The sequence below is a fragment of the Erithacus rubecula genome (genome assembly GCF_903797595.1).
Source record: "Erithacus rubecula genome assembly, chromosome: 1".
NCBI classification, from domain to species: Eukaryota; Metazoa; Chordata; class Aves; order Passeriformes; family Muscicapidae; genus Erithacus; species Erithacus rubecula.
Genome location: NC_136658.1, coordinates 27,617,420 through 27,635,081, shown reverse-complemented (window position 1 = coordinate 27,635,081; position 17,662 = coordinate 27,617,420). Strand labels below are relative to the sequence as shown.

Sequence of the window (17,662 nt, the reverse complement as noted above, 5' to 3'; positions counted from 1 at the left end):
TGAAAGATGAAAGATGAAAAAGTATAAAAATGTTAAATAAGAGCAGGAAGACTGCATTGCTTCAGAAGAAAAGAAGACTAGAAAGGACGGTTGCACACTTGCATTAAATCTAGACTGCCAAATAAGCAGGGATAGGATTTCAGGCAGGCCACTTTGGAAGAGAACAAAATTGTGAAGACAGTAATATTAGTGCAGAACAAAAAAGGGAATGCATGTGGGAAATGGGGAGATAACAGTTTGGATAGCAATGCCTCTGCATTCTTGCAAACTATCAGTCTTGATCAAAGTTTTGTTTTTCCAGACATTCCTTCTTGCGGGGAGAAAAAGAAAGAAGAGCAAAACATCCAATTACCTCATATCAGTTGACCCAACTGATTTATCTCGGAAAGGGGAAAGTTTCATTGGAAAACTCAGGTGAGAACCACACATGAAAACTATAGACAGTTGAGATAGGAGTTTAACTTTGAGTTGTGGTTATGACTGGCAATCTGCTTATAAATTCAAAGAGAATGAACTTGCATTGCTTTGCTCAATGAAATCTGTATTCACTTGGGTTGGCAGCCTTCTTTAGCATTACCATTCACTGAGGCAACTCAGGAAAGAAATTGTCTAGGTGCTTTTCCAGGACAGATTACAGGCTCACATGGGCATGTCATGGAAGCTCCTCGCTGAGCTGGCAGCAGGAAGATTCAGATGGCAGGAGATGTGTGTTTTTGCTGTGCTGTACAAATACTTTCAGCAGATGACAAAACTTTCTCCTGATGCCTCTCTGTGTTTTTTCCATAACCTGACATTAGGTCAAACCTCATGGGAACCAAATTTACAGTCTATGACCATGGTGTTAACCCAGTCAAGGCACAAAGTCTAGTGGAAAAGGCTCATACAAGACAGGAGCTCGCAGCTATTTGTTATGTAAGTACTGCCTCTCCCTTTTTGCCCCTTTCTTTGTGCTTGGTTACCAAGGAAACACAGCTTGCAAAATGGTGCTGCTGCCAGCCTCCTCCACTTTGGAACCAAGTGACCAATTGCAACCAGATACAACATGAGACAGAGGCCTCACAGATAAATTCTTACAAGTTTAATAAAAAAAAAAAAAAAAAAATCGATGTCAGGAGTGGGAGAAACACCCAAACTAACATCCTTATGACCCTCTTAACTGGCCTATTCAGTGTGTGGTCAGTCAGCATATACTTTACATGGAGCCAGCCACAGCATGAACTGTCTCTGGCCCAGCTGGTATCTAGTAGATCTAGACCCTGAGAAGAAACTGGGCATATCCTGTGAAGCAGAATTAGTTTTTGCAGAACCAAAGGCATTTTGAGGGATAGGAGGGTGCTGGTATTATTTCAGAAGCAGCTTGTTGGTGGTAAGGACATGGTTCCAGGGTAAATTGTGTTTCACTAGCTCTTAGTGATGTTCTTCTGCTCTTGTGAATCACCTCAGTATAGGATTGAGTAAGGAGACACTTGTGGACACCACAGAATTGCATGAGGGCTCTCATGTCACATTGTTTCATATTCCAGTCCTAAAGTTTGAGGTTCTCTGCAAAACAATTACTGTCAAGTGGAAGAATTTTTATTTTTCTCACAGAAGCTTAAAGATGCATTAGCCTACTGGAGCAGTATCTTCATTTTTCACTTTTGCTCTTCATTTTACTGGCACTTAAGAAATGGGAAAAAAGTTACAATTCCAGTATTAGCCAGTTTACAGAGGTATCACTAGATATTTTCCTTATATATATCTTATTCTTCAGGTTCCTACCTAGCTGGACACAGCAAGGTTTTAGAATGAGCACAGACAGTTAATATAGTCAGCTTTTCAGAATTCTCAACTTTTATATACAAGGAGTTTAAATATGAGTAAAATCAGTACCCTCATTCTTATACATGCCCCTAGATTTCTTGAAGTGAAGTAATAGAGGCTGCAGCTTCAAAGACCTTTGTCTGTGTCTGCAAAGTGAATTAATGTGTTAGGAAAAGCTGTATCACTTCTGTCAATCAATTCAGTACTTCTAAAAGATTCTGACTTTTAATTGGTCTTTGAGAATTTTAAAGGTTATCACTGACATTGTTACAGAACACTTTAAATGGACCCTTGGATTTTGTCTGATACTGTTAAATGAATGGTTTGGGAATACCAGGACATTTTTCCTTTGCTTTTTGTGCTCAATCCACTAGGAATAGTCTCCTTTCAGGACTCTGGAAAAATCTGCTTAAGATTGAAACTTGGGTAGTTGCTGAATACTTCCCTTCCTGGGTCTGTTCTTAAACATTTATAAAACAGTATGATTTGAGAGAAAATTGTAGGTGTGTTCTTAAATACAAATAACAGCACCTGAAGAAAAATGTCATTCATTGTTCTGAAACATTTTAGACTAACTGGTGATATACAGACAACACAGTCAGGTCAAAGATATTTTTGCCTTTTATCATCCTTAAGGCTTGTTCACTAGCAAGATTTCAACACATTACTGCCTGAGGTGAAAAAACTTTTGCCTGGAAATTGCACTTGTTTAGTTTTGTTTTAAATGTTTCATTAGGCTAAGAAATGCTCTCCAAATTAGTTAATACCATGCATATCTTCTGACACTGTCCTATGAATGAGAAAGGGAAAAGAAAGCAGTTCTCTGTGATTAAAAACAGTTGCAGTTAGATAACTGCTGCTACAGTTGTAGCCAGCAAAATTCTAAAAACTAGTACAAATGGGGATAGAAGTTCAGTTTTGCTGTCTTTCCTTCTCTGAGGTGAAGTATCTCGTTTACTGAAAATAACAGTTTTCCTTGCCTTTCAGGAAACGAATATCTTAGGTTTTAAGGGTCCCAGAAAAATGTCTGTGATCATTCCAGGAATGAACATGAATCATAAGCGAATTCCAATCCGTCCACGAAATGTGAGTTATGATGTTTGGTCATGTTTCAGATTGAAGGAAGAGGTTAAAACTTCCCTATAGAGGTCTGGGTGTTATTGACAATCAGGTTTTTAGGAGCCAGGGATTTAGCAAGTCTCCTGGAGAGTAAATACAATATCACCTAAATGTGTGATTAATTTGTTCTTGCCTTCTGCCTAATCTGTAGCTTTCTGAATAGTGTTTGTGTCCTTATGGGTCCTTTAGTCAGCCTAAATATGATTTCCACATCTCTACGTTGTTGCTGTTGCCCCTAAAAGCTGCCCTCATGGTGGGACCCTGTTGTGCTGAGGGTTGGATGAACACAGGACACAGTTGCTCCTTCCAGGAGCTTGGATTCATAGCCAGAAAAGGAGGATTCTTGAAGGAGAAGGAGGGATGAAGAGAAGGACAGAGTTTTGTTGTGACTATTTAGTGAGGATTTCTCACAGATATGAGAAGCATTATAGCTAAAAGCTTAGAGAACAGTATCTGAAAGTATGTTAAGGTGTGTGATAAAAATTGCTGGGTTCCCTTAACATGAGTTCTATGTCTGGTGACAGAAGACCAAAAGGCAGAAAGAAGAGGTACCAACTGAAATGCATGGTCAATGTTTTAAGCTAGGAAATGGTATTTGCAGCCATGTTGTGAGTAGATATGAGTACGACAAGAATGTATTTCCTGAGGTCAGAGAAAAAAATCTTCAGGAACGGAAATTGAGAGTAATGAGAGCCCAGAAAAGAGATTTACTTCTTGTGAATGGTCAAAAAAAAAATGTATCTGGAATGGTTATTTATTCACTGTCTTTCTATTGGTGTTGCCTTCTCTCCCATTAGTACAGTAAAGGTTCCATGACCCTGCCTTTTTCTTCCCTAAATCTAAATGCACTTAATTGGTGCCAGTTCTCAGGGGTTTGTTTTGCATCTTTAAAAAGTAAACGGAGATAAAATTGAAAAGTAGCTAAACCAAACAGGAAGTTTTATTCAGGTTATCCTCAAAAATCTGCTATAGTATCTTTGTACTATGATCAGTATCTTACTATGTATGATACTGAAGCACATACTATAGCTAGATAGTCAGACCTCCACACCAGGTTGCTTTCTGAGCATTTTTTCCTATTAGTCGCTTAAGCTTAGACTCTTTTTTTTCTTCAGAGTTTTAGCATATATAGTTTGGATTTTATTTGTTGCAGAACTTTTAAAATTAAATCACTGCAACCTGAATCTCCTTGTAATAGTTTGTCAAATTTAATGTGCTGTTTTACTTCATCGTTGTATCTTTTCGGTTTTATTTCTCTCTGGTTTTCACACTGTGCATCATTCATTAGACCCAATAGGATGACATTCACCCTTACATTCTACTGCAGCCTTTGGACTTTCTACTGAAGCACCTCAGGGCCTGGTACTGTGCAGTTAATTGTACATTATTTTCTTTTATTTCAAAGTTTAGAATGTTAGAAATGGAAACTGGATGCAACAGGATCAGAGAAAGATTGAGACTCAGAAGGGATTCATGCTAGCAGGATGACAATTGCCTGTGGACTCAGAATTGCTCCCTTTCCTGTACACACACTTCCTTCCCTAACACTCTTTTTACTTTGAGTGAAGAGGAATGCTTGGACTGGGAATCTATGAAGTATCTTCCTGGTACTTGCAGAAAGTATTCAGTAGGACTGAGTTTAAGTGATGTCATTGTGTTTCATTTAACAGAGAATGAAGTGAGTACACACACAAGAGAGGTGATACTCAGAGGCAGAGCCATTCCAAATCTGATAAATATATTTCTTTCTTCTGAACAGGAGCATGAGGGTCTGCTGTCAAAATGGCAAAACAAAAATTTAGAGAACCTCATTGAGTTGCACAACAAGGCTCCAGTCTGGAATGATGATACTCAATCCTATGTTTTGAACTTCCATGGGAGGGTCACTCAGGCCTCAGTGAAGAACTTCCAGATTGTCCATGACAATGACCGTAAGTGTCTGGTGGAGAGTGTGTGGGACTTATTGAAACAGGGAGAACCTAATTTATTTCATGAGAGTTGGGAGGAATAGGGCACCCTTCCTAGAGGAGGGAAATTGGGTAAAGGAATTACTCAGGATTACTGGGGACTTCTGAGCTGTCAGGAAAATTATATAAGGCCTCCTTTTTTTCTGGGGTGAATGCAGACTCTGCTGTCCATAACTGCAGCAAAAGAGGGGGGGAAATGAAAGTTTCCTGAAGTAAAAGAAAAGGTTTAATGCAGCACCTTCAGGCTAGCAAAAGAATGGTTTGAGCTTTGGTTCTGAGAAGAAATGACAGAGTCACTCTAGAGGACAGATCTCAAGACCATTCTTGTGGGAAAAGATGGATACACCAACCACATATATTTGGGACTAGCAGACTGAGGGGGGGGGTGGCAGGGAACTTTGTGGTTGGGTTTTGTTTGGCTGTTTTGTTTATTTTGTTTTTGGGGTTTTTTGTTGTTTTCTTGTTTTCTTTTGCTTCACTGTGGAATTGTTCATCTCTGAATGTCTTTTCTCCCTAGCTGACTACATTGTGATGCAGTTTGGTCGTGTAGCAGAAGATGTGTTCACTCTGGACTATAATTACCCTCTCTGTGCCCTTCAGGCCTTTGCTATTGGACTCTCCAGCTTTGATAGTAAACTGGTCTGTGAATGAGGGACAACAGAAATGAAACATGGAACTCTCCCACCCCTACATCTTATAAGAGTTCCAGATGTAGCAATGAAGAGCATATTGGAAGGGAAATGGAGGACAGACTTCTACAGGCTTGCTAAAAAACCAGTTTCCAGCCTTCAGATCATTGTGGGAGTTGACAGCCAACCACATTGGGAGCAGCCTCTGTACGGATTGTGGAAGCAAAAGAAGTCTAGGTGATGTTTCTGTTATTGGTGTTGATTCTGCTTTTAGAATCCTTGTTTGCTGCATGAGAGTGGGCTAAGCCATATTACTGGAACTCCTTGCAGCTAGGATTAGAAAAATAGTGGCTAAATGTTCATTTACCTTGAAGCTTCCACAAAGCCTGGGAGGTGATGCTACTCAAGAGTTCCTAATCAGATTAATTCAGAAAAAAGAACAGCTGGAATAAGACATTGGCTCTAATACAACACTTTTACTCTGTGGAATGTTTGTCTGCTAAGATTGATACTTCATTTCCCTTTCAGTATTCTAATTTCTCTCTATCCCTTGACAGTCTTTTTACCAACTGAAGAACAATCAAATCTCAAACACTCCCTTTTCAGTGGGTGATATTATATTCATTGCTACTCCTGTTACTTCTAATCATGTGAAAAATGGGACTGAATAGATGATAGAATCTGGCTGAATTTGGCAGAAGAAAGTAACAATATACAGTACTGCTTCTGAAAAGCAGTGTTCTGATTGGTTGAATCTAGGCTGTAAACTGATGATAAATATTTTTTGATTTCGCCATTGCTCATTAAATTTGCTAAGTTTTTAGGTATAAGTTTGTGACCAATTTTATTTTTTTTAATGTGAGATTATCTCAAGGCATGTTATATTAAAGTAGATTTTATATAAATAATTTTAACCTGAAAATAAGGAGGAGTTACCTCAAAAAGAGATTTCAGGTATTTTCAAAGGCATCAGTGAGTTTAATGTAATTCTACTACATGGCTTTGCAATGTGTCCTTCCAATGTTCCATTTTTATGACTGGATGTGCAGTATGGAGACTGTGTCACAGCATGGAGCACTTGATTCATGTGGCCTTAACTCACCAGAGTGGATTGCAGCACGATGTGGCTCGGAGGCCTCAGTGCACACATCATCTGTGTATGGAAACAGAACAGTTACTGTCTTGCCTGCTTCTTGCCTATTACACATATTCATGATGGTTGGGGAACTCTATCCCCCGACTGAGACAAGAATTAGGTGTTCTCCAGCTTTGGATATTATCCTTGTCAGCAGACTAACTCTGTTTCAGCCTGCAAAGAGCAGATATATTGCTTTTGGTCTCAGGAGTCTTTGCTGCAGTAGATATCACTCGCCTTTCAAATTAACAAAACTTTGTGAAGACGTTTTCTGATATTGCCAGAAAGAATAATGATCGTAATCACAAAGCAAATGCTGTATTTAACTGTAAAATATGAATTGAGGCTGAGAAGTCCAGCTATTGTAACTTTCAGATGAGCATTTTTCAGTAGCTGCTGAGATGTTTTCTTGAGATGATCTTATCAGAAAAGCAGTCTGTGAAGAGAACTTGAATGTTGATGGATCTGTTTTGTGCCTTCCTACTCAGGCTGAGGATGAGATCTGGCAGTGATTTCCAGCTGAGCTCTCCTGAAAATGAACTGATTCAGTGGTCTTTATCAGATACTGTTTTACATTAATTGTATTTATAACTTTTATATCTAAATGAAAATAAACTAATTTATATATTGAAAAGTCTTATTCTAAATTATTTTTTAAAGTTTTGCTGTCACTTGTGCATGTACTTTGTTCCTTCTCTATGGCATTACCTCAGTTTCCTTCTACATTCTTCCCTCTTTTCCTTAGTAATTCTCAGTTTTCTTTCTTTTCCCAAACACTTAGAAATTTGGGAATAAACGTAAGGGCAGTCTCTCTAATACTTTTACCCTTCTTTCCCCCTCCCCACACCCAATTTCAGGTCTTACCCTATAGTTCATGGTTTTTACTTCATTATTTAAGCTAGTTCCATTTCTCTGCCCCATGTTTTTAATGTTTTTCCCAGCATCCAGCTAGGGCATTTGAGATAGTTCTTACTGCATTTTCCTACTTTCCATCTGAACCCATTCAACTGTTGAAGCTTTTTCTGAATCAGGTACTGAAGTCATTCAAAGCTAGGAAGAACATCAAGTTGAAGTGAGTTGAAGTGATTGTTTTCCTGTTTCCACTGAGAGATGGATGAACCTCAATAAGAGGAGATATGATGGATCTGATAATCAGAAACTGGCACAGCTTTCAACTTGAAAGCTGTATTCTTCAAGCACCTCTGTTTTTCCCAGTATTTCCATCTGAACCAAATTAGTCTTAGAGGGGAGACAAAATTAAGTGGGAAACACTACTGGCCATTTGTTATTAACACAGCAATATTAGTTGCATACATGCAAATGTAACATGCTTGAAATCCCAGAGAGATCTTAAAGAAGCATGTTAAATGGAGGCATTTAATGGGACTCCTAGAGGCAGGTCTAGCAGATGGAAGTGGCTCCTAGGCTGCTATAGGCTCTTGGGCTTACAAACATAAAAGTGAGTGATTTCTTGCTCTTTTAGGGCCGAGTCTCACTCTCATTGAAGTTTTGCTGCTGAATTTGGTAGCAGTAGGATAGGAGACTTCGTTGCTGTTAGCATAATTGTTGTATTTCACTTAGTGTTCTCCTCTACTTGCTGGGATTAACAGCTCTGTAAATCTCTCAGTTGACACTGAATTAGGTTTCCTGTTCCTGGTACAGAAGACAAGCAAACCCTTCCTTTTAATTTATAAGGTAAGAGTTTGTAGTCCTGTGAAACAGAGTTACGGACAGATTCCTGACTCAGTGAAAGAAGGAATCTCATCTTTGCCACAGGATCAAACTGTTGTACCTACCTGCAGTTTGGAACTAGTTCAGAACTAAGAAAGTCCCTGAAGTAATCCCAGGGCCAAGAGATTTGGCCCAGTGTACAGTTAAGGAAGAGTAGAAAAGCAACACTGATGTTACTATCAGGGAAAACAGCTGGCTCCCACTATGAGGTGGCAACAATTGAAAGCCCTGCCAGGAAAGAAGGCAGAGATAGAGATCCTGTACCAGGGTTAACTCTTTTATCTTTTGAACTATACACTCTATAGTTTCTGTTTTCTCATTGCATTCCTTAAGGTGTTCTATATTGAATTATTATTTCCTCATTGGAAGCTGGAGGTCACTTCTTTTGTTTCAAAATGGGAGAAAAATTCAGAAGCAAACTAACAACATGCTTTAAGGTAAAGGCTATGGTAACCATAACCTGCTCTGGTAATTTAACATTCAATTTAAACAATACACAAATGGGTGAATACATTCCAGAGGCTGGAATTTTTGATCATTTAATTTGATTCAATTAAAATCTTCATACAAGGCAACCTGTGCCACTGTCTGCAACAAAACAGCTGAAATTTTTGGTGAAAACAAAGGATTTTTCTTTCAAGCTTAATTGAATGGAGCCCTTTACTTGTTATAGGGAAAGTAATACTAATTTACTATGGGGGGAAAGGGTTTTATGTTTAAAACTACATAAAAAAATCATTTATGAAAGAGTACAATTAGGGTTGGGGAATTAATCTGATAAGTTTGCCCAACTGTCTCAGCTTTCTGTTCTAAGCAGAATTGTTTGGTTCTGCATTAGCTCTATTAAAAATCCCAAACAACCCACCAGTAAAAAAGCTGTATTCTCCTGAGTGAGTTTCTATCTGCAACTGACTGAAGTCCCACAAACAATTTGTGATGATTCACAGGAAGGAATAGGTTTCAATTCCTTCTCTTTGAGCTGTGTTGGTTTGGCAAGGAAATGGGAGCAAAACAATGTTAGTCACATAATTATGAGACCTGTTCTAGAATTCACACTGAATATATGTGATGAGAAGTAAATTATCTTTCATATACATAGGATTTTTTAAAGCACATATATCTTAATAGAAACAGTGACTAAATTAATTAATGACAGGGCTTTATATGACAAAGCAAAAAAACATTCCCCCCTCAAATAATTTCACTGAATTTTGTGACATTCTCTTATTTATACTGTATATACTCTTCATTCCTACAGTTGTATCAGAAAACCTTATTTTCTTAAGTTGATGGGTTTTGCCATCTGTTTTCTGAGGCCTTAGGACAGACACATTTAGGACCTGTTTCCAGGTCTCTGCAGTTTGAAAGAGTTAGGTACATTTTTAGCTTTGGGTTCTTGTAAAACCCAAACCCAAACCCTCAGTTTCTTCAATATAATGAAGTTCTAAAGAAAGTAAACCATGTTATAACTCTCCACAGGTAGTTATGTACACACGAGCCATCTGTGACAAAATCACCTGCTGGAGCCGCGGAAAAGTTGGTTTGCTGATGTAGCTGCATTCCCCGAGCTCCTAGGATGTAGTCATATTTACTAGACTTGCTGTTCTACTGCTTTTGTTTGGGGATGTGGCTTTCCAACCCTAGTGCGACTCCCAGTCCTAGTGCAGCACGCTGGCATTCCTATATGACCAGGTACGAAAAGAGCAGCTCCGACGTGAGACTGAGAAAAGCCACGGGGAGACACCGCTTTGCGGGTGCGTGGGCGAGCACTGTGCTGCCTGGGCTGCTCTCGGGAGAAGCCCGCTGCCGTGTCGGGCCGGGGCTGCTCGTTTCGCAGCGGCGCTGGGTGGAAATCACGGCCGGTGCCTGAGGCGCTCGGCAGCCGCCTGGCGCGCAGGGGGAGCCCGGGAGCCGCGTCCCTGCCCGGGCGGCGCGGGGGTGTCCCCTCACGGTGTCCCCTCAAGGAGCCCCCTCACGGCCGCTTGGCCCATCGCCTCAGGGAAAGCACCAGGAGAGCGGCGGCGTTCCCGGGGATCCGAGGCCGGCCCGTCCGGGCCGCGCACTCCAAGCTCTCCCGCTCCGGGCGCCGTGCCTGCTCTCGATCCCTGGAGCCGGCCGCGTCCCGCCCGCTCCCAGCGCTGCCGAGCCGCCCCCTTCCCCCGCTCCCGGCCGCCCGCCCGGAGTTTCCTTCCCCCGCCCTCGCGGGCCCCTCTTCCGGCCATTGCCCGCGTTCCCTCCGCCCCGGTCACACACGGCCCCCGGCCGGGGAGCGCCCGGCCCCGCTGGGTTTTGTTCCCAACTCCGCCTCGGCCCTTCTCCCGCTGACCCCCGCCCCCCGCCAGTCCCCTCCCAGCCCCGTCCCAGCCCCAGCCTCAGCCGGCAGTCCCTCCCTCCCTCGGCCGCCTTCATTTCATACCAACTCTCATTCCTCGCATTCCTCACTTCCTCCTTTCAAACTCCAGGGGAAATAAAAACCCTCCCTTTTCCTCCCAAACTCCTGCCCGGCCGCCCCCCCGCCCGCCGCCGCCCGGGCTCGCCGTCCCGCCGGCCGCGTCGCGCTGCTCAGGTGAGTGTGCGCTTTGTGCCTCCGCTCCCGCCGGCCCGGCTGCCCCCCCGTCCCATCCCATTCCATCCCGTTCCATCCCCTCCCGGCCACCCGCCCGGCCCGCATTGTTCGCCTCTCCCCGCCGCCGCGGGACCGGCCAGGGGCAGCCCCGCGGGCCCACCCCGCAGCCGCTCCTCGCCAACTTTTTTCTTCGCGACTTGGCGGCGGCGACGATGCTGAGCGGGAGGCTGAGCCGGCCGCTCCCCCCGTCCCAGCCCCCGCTCCCACCCCTGCGGGCTCGGAGGTGGGATCGGGCGGCAGCGAGGGGCAGGCGCGCAGTAACAGCGCTCGGTGCTCTCTTGGCAGAAAGTCCTGGAGCTGAAGGAGGATTTGAAGCCGGTCCCCGCTGGCCCTGCGGAGCAGCAGCCGCTCTTGCCTCGCTCAGGTCAGGACGCGCTGTTCCACGATGGCTCGGGCGCGGGACGGGCTGGAAGGGAGGGTGCGGAGCCGCTCGTGTGCGACAGGCGAGGCACGGGCGTACAAAGGAAGCGATGGGAACATCCTCAATGGAGCCTCCGGCGGCTTCCCCCGCCGGGAAGGGGCTGCCGGCGCTGCCGCTTCGGGAACTCGGGCGCTGAAAACTGCAGCGCTAATGGGGAGGGGGAATGAAAAGAGGTTTCGGTACGGTTCGTACAGATGCGCTTGGGGAGGGTGGAAAGGAGAAGCAATACTTAAAGTAATAAATTTTAATATAAGTTATGGAGGGAAAACAGAACAAAAAAATCATGAGAAGCCTATGTGTGAGAAGGTACGTAGGTTGTTGTAGGGCATTTACCAAAAGATGAGGGAATGTGTTCCCAGTTCAGTTATTCTGAAGTTAGAGTTGAGTTTTGGTGGCATGCCACAGGAAAGGATTAAAGAAACCCCAAACAAACCGAGCACACAACAAAAAAAAAACAAACAAAAAGCTATCCGGAGTAATCTTTTATCTTATGCAGATAATTCCGTTTAAATAATTTGTAGCATGGGATGATAAAACTGGGATTTTGGGGTTTTTTTGCAGAGGAGGGAAGAAGTGTAACTGTACATGTCTTAAGGACTTCTGTAAAGTATTTTATAGTAAACGGTCACATATGTTAAAAAAAAGCCGTAACAAAAACAAACGAAAACTCAGAACTAACCGCAAGTAATTATCAACTTAGTTTTTGTTTAACCTGGAGTTACACTCATGTTACTTTCTAACCTTAAGAGTTGGGTTCTGCAACTCCTCTACACATAAACAACGCAGAATACTTTTCGAATGCAGGGGGCTGAGTAGGAGGAAAGGAGATTTAGGGATTGGATTTATTTTTCTCTTTTCCTGTTGCTGGGGACAGGTCGGCTTTCCCAGGATGTAGTTGCAGTGTCTGTGTGCAGAGTGAGCAGAGCGTTCGTTCACCTGTCTGTCCATCTGTCTGGGTAGATGTGAGAGGTTTTATTGTTCTCCCGCAGAAGGAAGTGGGCAGCAGGACAGGGCAGAGAGTAACGGGGAGGAGCGAGAGGAGCAGAACAGGGGGAAAGCAGCGAGTGCTGGGGCTGGGCTGATGCTGCTGTACAGTCACCTGTGCAGTTACAGCCTTGTGGTTTCGATAGCTTGTTCTCATGACAGACAGAGCTGAGATCCTCCTGTCGTGAATACAGAGGGACTCCTTTATTAGGGCTCCTGGAAGCTGAGAGACTCTGTGGTTTCCTTTAGAACTTGGGCTGATAGAGTGAAGGGCAGCCACTTACCTTTTCAGTTTTTTTTTTTTTTGTTTTTTTTTTTTCAGTGGGTGTAGTCACCTTTCCAGGTGTTCCTAAATCCCAGTGGGAATGGCGCCCTCAAATTTGAGCATGCAACAGTTTTATTGATCTCTAAACTGGGCTCACAGCTCATTGTTTGTGTCCTTTTGGAGGTGATCCTGGAAGCAAATAAATGTGCATGAGAATAGTTACCAGGTATTTCTCCACAGTGGATCCTGCCACTTTTGAATTTTTAAATGAATGCTACCGATGGTTTTGAAGTATTTTAGGCTGTTATTGTGATAAGCATTTCGATGTTGCTGTTTTAAAGAACATCTATGGGAAAATGGTATGAAAATAGTACTGCCAAACTTTAAAGAGAAAAAGGGCTCCATGGCACCCTATCTTCTCTGCGGCTTACATAAAATCAGAGTAGCTGTTGGTTTTCTTACTTATGGTATTAGTTTCACAGAATTCAAGTAGTGCAAGTAGAGTTTTGAGAGGGTTGTTGAATATTGCTATTTCCAAGAGGTGCAGATTTCTTCTCTGTTTGCATGCTCATTCACAGCTTTCCTTCCTTGGTATTACGTGTCCTTTTCTGTATCTTTCAGCTCTTGTTTCCATCCCAATGTAAGCCAAGGGGTGGGTCCACAAAGAGTTGAGGACCTGGAGCCTCAAAGTGCCCATTTCCTTGTCACATCTCTGTGCTTTGTCACTGGCAGCGACACTGGCACTGCTCTTCACTGCCCGGGGCTGATCCAGAGGAAAAGTAACACTCGCTTTTAGCCAGTTGGTTTTCAGCCACATCTGTTCGTTCTCCAGTCAAGTTAATCACAGGGTCATGTGCTGGTGCGTCTGGAGAAGGGGGTGCAATGACTAGGAAATGAAGGGTGGGAGAAGAATGGGGACATTTTCTAAACAACATTGCCATTCTTCTCCACCTTAAGTAGTTCCTCGGACCATGTCTACAGTAGCTCATGTGAGAGCAAAACGATTTTCTGTTTTATCTGACCACGACTGTATGTTAAGAATGTGAAAATTTAGCATTACCTTAAAAAAAAAATATTATGCATTTCCTATAGCTCATGTTTGTCTTTTGTTCATTTGTTAAGTTTGGGTTTTGGTTTGATTCTTTCCTCCCACTCCTCCATGCCATGCAAAAGTTTACTTAGGCAAGTTTTTCATCACCCAATGTACATCTGAAAAGTTTTCTTACTCTATTGCAGTAGTTTTTGCCTTGGTGTGTATTTCTCTGAAATGGTTGGTAATTATTTCTCTCTTTGCATCTTCTAATTTCTTATAAGCTACTAATGGAGTATAATAATATTTTTCAATTTTCTAGGTCTAATTATTGGAGGTTTTTCATATTCTTCATTTTCTTCAGTTTATCTGCGTTTCTTTGTCAGAATGAGATCCAATATTTCATGAGTTGGAGTGATTCATCTCTCTTTGTTGCCTGAAGTGATATCTGAGCCCAGGCAGATTAAAGTCACATTGGTCATTTTGCAGAAGCATTTGCTTTGCAGACAACTCTCATTTGTTCAGCATTCTCACTCTTGCCTGTCTTTAGCTCCTGCTTCTGGCAGGGCTTTTTACTTGATTTTATCTCTGGGTTTTCTTTGCATTACCATAGTCCTATTTGTCTCTCTTTCTTCTTTAGTTTTCTTTTTTTTTACACTAAAACCCTTTAAGTTGTTTCTACCACTAGTGTTGGTAAACTTCATTCTATCACCCACAAGTTTCATTAATATTACCTGGAGTCAGTCTCAGATCTGTAATTAAGATGTTAAAGGCAATTCCACTAGCAAAAGTCTCTGCCTCAATCCAGTAGATGCCCTCTGCATCTGATGGTTCTGTTTGTTTTTTATATACATATATTTCATTATGCATAGTTTTGAAGCCATTTGTTAATTTTCTAATAATATGATCAGTGCTCTGCAAAGTCAATCTGAAGTAATTTTTAGCTGTGATTTCTGTAGAGAGTAACAAATGCTGTTTTAAATTTGAATTTTATTTCATTGTGTACTGTGCTCTTTTAATTCACTACCTTCACAGCATTTCTATCTTCCTTTGAGGAAGAATCAGGTTTATTAGGATTTACAGTAACTCCATTTACAGATGCTCCTCTCTCTCTACCTTCTGCCAACAACCAGGCTAAATAAATGCCCAGCATGTTCCTTTGTAGAGCCTTGTAAAAAAGCCATGAGTTGGCATGCATGGACCTCATTACAAGATCTGAGACCAGATTATTAGAAAGAGTTTTTTAGGGGTAGGAAGTGGTGTTTTGAGTTCTTAGGGTTTTTTGGGGATGGGGGGAGGGTTTGGTAGCTTTTTGGTTTTATTGTTCCTGCCCCTTGGGTCCTCCTTTTTCTGGAGATGATGCAGTAACTCCCCTTTGTTTTTAACACCATATGAATTAGACGTTTTCCTGCTAGGGAGGGGCAGGTTTTCCAGTTCCTGGTGCTACTGGCTGAGTCACTGGCTCTGTTTTTCTGTTCTCTTGTAGATTTATAATTACCTTGTTCTTACCTTAGAATGTGATTGCCAGAGGGTAGGTGTTTTACACTCCTGTATTTCTGAGTGCCAGTGGCTTTCAGAGCCTCGGTGCAAGCCTTCAAACATCTGCTTTGCTATTGCCAAAGAGAAAATAAATCAGCATAGCCCTCAAAGCCTCCCTTCCAACAGTGTGGTAACCATTAATGACAGATGTCCAGGCAAAGTGTAATCTCTTGTAACCTGGGCTGCTTGAACTAAGGAGGAAATGTCAAGAGAACATGGAGCAAGTGTATACAGAAATGGGAAGGGAAGATTTTTTAATGTGTCCTAAATTCATTTTGCCTGATCATACATCTCCATAGCTCATTGAAATAAAGCTCATTTGTACCAGACTAGCAGGATTTAGGCAGATCTTTTGGTTTGAAAATCTTGTAGCTTAGGGGAAAAAAAAGGTGTAAAAGAGAGGTTTGTGCAAGAATATTAAATCCAAGCACACTCACTGCTCTTTGAATTAACTTTATAAAAATAAAATAATAAAATTCTCCTTATTCTCTGCCCCCACTTCTTTGTGAAGAATCTGTGTGATCAGAAGAAAATAACTGTGCAGGTGGAACGTGTAAATCTCTGCTTCTATCCGTTCAGTATGTCAACTGAAAAACAGTGTAGCAGCATCTTTTTCCACTGCTTTTGGTCACAGGTTTTATTTGTAAGAACATTCTTTAAAAACTGGAGCAGAGTGGTTGGCTGTGTCCCTTTAAGAATCTAGTTTTGCTTGGCTAGCTGCCCTTGTTCTCCTGTAGATTAATCCAGCAGAAGGTATATAACCTGTTGACCTTCCTGGTGAGAAGGGTCTGGAAGGGCAAAGAGATAAATCAGAAGCTTCATGCTTTCCTGTAATATCTGGGGACAAGTTTGTTTTTCAGTTTTTGACATTTCTTTTTTTTTTTTTTTCTTTTTTTTTTTCTTTTTTTTTAACTGATCCTTCTTTGAGGGTTGGGGTTGTAATTACAAATTCTCATGATTTTCATTTGCTTTCTGTGAAATCACTCAGTGTTCAATAGGTTGGAGATGGTGGCATGTTTATGCCACATTAAAGAGAGGAAAGAGTTCTGAACTCAAAATTACAGGGTTTTGAGTTGAGAGTGACTCTACTGTGTCATGTATCAAACTGGTAGGAGCACTGGAATCTGGCAAAATTGTCTGGTGTGTGTTTGCCTGGAAATTTCACACAGTTTTACAGAAAGGTTGACTTTCCCCAGTGTCAGCTGTGAGAACTGAATGTATAAGCAGTGAATGTTGACCTGCTCCTTGATCCAGATGGAGTGTGTTCTCCAAAACTGAGCTGGGGTGGTGTCTGAATTCCCCAGCAGAGTGCATCTGGTTTGATAGCCATGGGTAGGGTTCATCCATGTGATGCAGGTGTTTCATCGTGGCTGTTCTCTACTTAGGCATTGCTTTATGACAAGCATCTTTAAGCTCATGCCTGACTACTGCTAATATCAAAGCACATGTGGAATTGGTTGATTGAAGAAGGAAAAGTCAAAAGAGCACTGAGCATTGGACCCATTTTATATACCTGTTCTGTATGTTAGTGATTTGCATTTGTCTTGAGCCTTTAGTAGAGGGCTTAGTCCTGACCAGACAGGTCATGCTCATAACACAGACCACCTGGAAGCACCACAGAAGGGGCAAATTGACTGCATTCATGAGTTGTGTGATCACTGTCTGTCTATTCTCTTGTAAGTCTCTTAGCCCAGGTTCAGCTATTTCTTTTCTTGGAGACTGTAGTTTTGGAGCTAAACATTTTCACTCCACTGGATGAGATTTGCAAACATCTGTCTCTTGTCTGAGCTCGTGTTCAGTTCTGCCATTAGTGTCATGGTAAGCTAAGTATGTCACAGTTGTGAAGATTTGCTGGAACATCTATCTTTGAGTCCTAGACAAGAGATTGAAAGATGTCACGAGCAGGAGGCAGGATTAGGAAATAAGAATTTGATTTTGATATCATAAAGTGGGTATTATGAGTCTCAGCTTAGTGTTACTTGTCAGCAAACCATTAGAAGATGCTCTATTGCCAGACAGTGTCAAACATGAGCCCCTCTGAAGTTACCACTTGCAATTGCAAATCACTTTTACAGTTAACCTTTTCTTGCCTTGAAGTTCTTGTCTAGATTTTAACCTTATTCTGCTTTTTCCATTGTGTGGTTCACTTACATCTTCATGTTCTATTTTTTTCCATAGGTACAATAGGGGCTTTTGAGCCCATTGCTGAGATTTTCAGGACAAGAGAGTTTAGGAGAGTTTAGGAGAGTTTAGGAGAGTTTTTATCCTTTAATAATTAATTGAATAATACTCTTTGGGAAAATGCTCAGCTTGATTTATTTCTGTCTCTAGCTTGGTTTGGTAATTCTCAAGTCATTTTAGTCAGTCGATATCTACACTTGTCTGTATGCAAAGGGACAGTTACCATTTTCCT

General features: G+C 42.0%; 2 protein-coding genes and 1 long non-coding RNA gene across 6 annotated transcripts in view; 2 read left to right on the top strand and 1 right to left on the bottom strand.

Moving 5' to 3' along the window:
- The window catches only part of TULP3 (TUB like protein 3), a 32,163-nt gene extending 24,876 nt beyond the window's left edge, over positions 1 to 7,287 (top strand). For all 3 annotated transcript variants that reach the window (XM_079315549.1, XM_079315551.1, XM_079315550.1), the window contains exons 7-11: positions 302 to 414; positions 798 to 912; positions 2,791 to 2,889; positions 4,682 to 4,853; positions 5,407 to 7,287. In XM_079315549.1, coding sequence (XP_079171675.1) covers positions 302 to 414; positions 798 to 912; positions 2,791 to 2,889; positions 4,682 to 4,853; positions 5,407 to 5,540 — 633 coding nt within the window. In that variant the 3' untranslated portion in view covers positions 5,541 to 7,287. The remainder of the gene's footprint in view (positions 1 to 301; positions 415 to 797; positions 913 to 2,790; positions 2,890 to 4,681; positions 4,854 to 5,406) is intronic.
- LOC306806887 lies at positions 6,393 to 10,418 on the bottom strand. The gene is made up of 2 exons (XR_013775601.1): positions 7,640 to 10,418; positions 6,393 to 7,193 (listed from the first exon to the last, which is right to left on the bottom strand). It is a non-coding gene; the product is annotated as an uncharacterized lncRNA (long non-coding RNA).
- A 311-nt stretch (positions 10,419 to 10,729) lies between these two features.
- Positions 10,730 to 17,662, top strand: part of TEAD4 (TEA domain transcription factor 4) — a 50,990-nt gene continuing 44,057 nt past the window's right edge. The window contains exons 1-2 of one of the 2 annotated variants that reach the window (XM_079315339.1): positions 10,730 to 10,950; positions 11,296 to 11,374. The gene's annotated coding sequence lies outside the window, so the exon portion shown is untranslated. The remainder of the gene's footprint in view (positions 10,951 to 11,295; positions 11,375 to 17,662) is intronic. The other variant, XM_079315340.1, reaches the window with a different exon arrangement.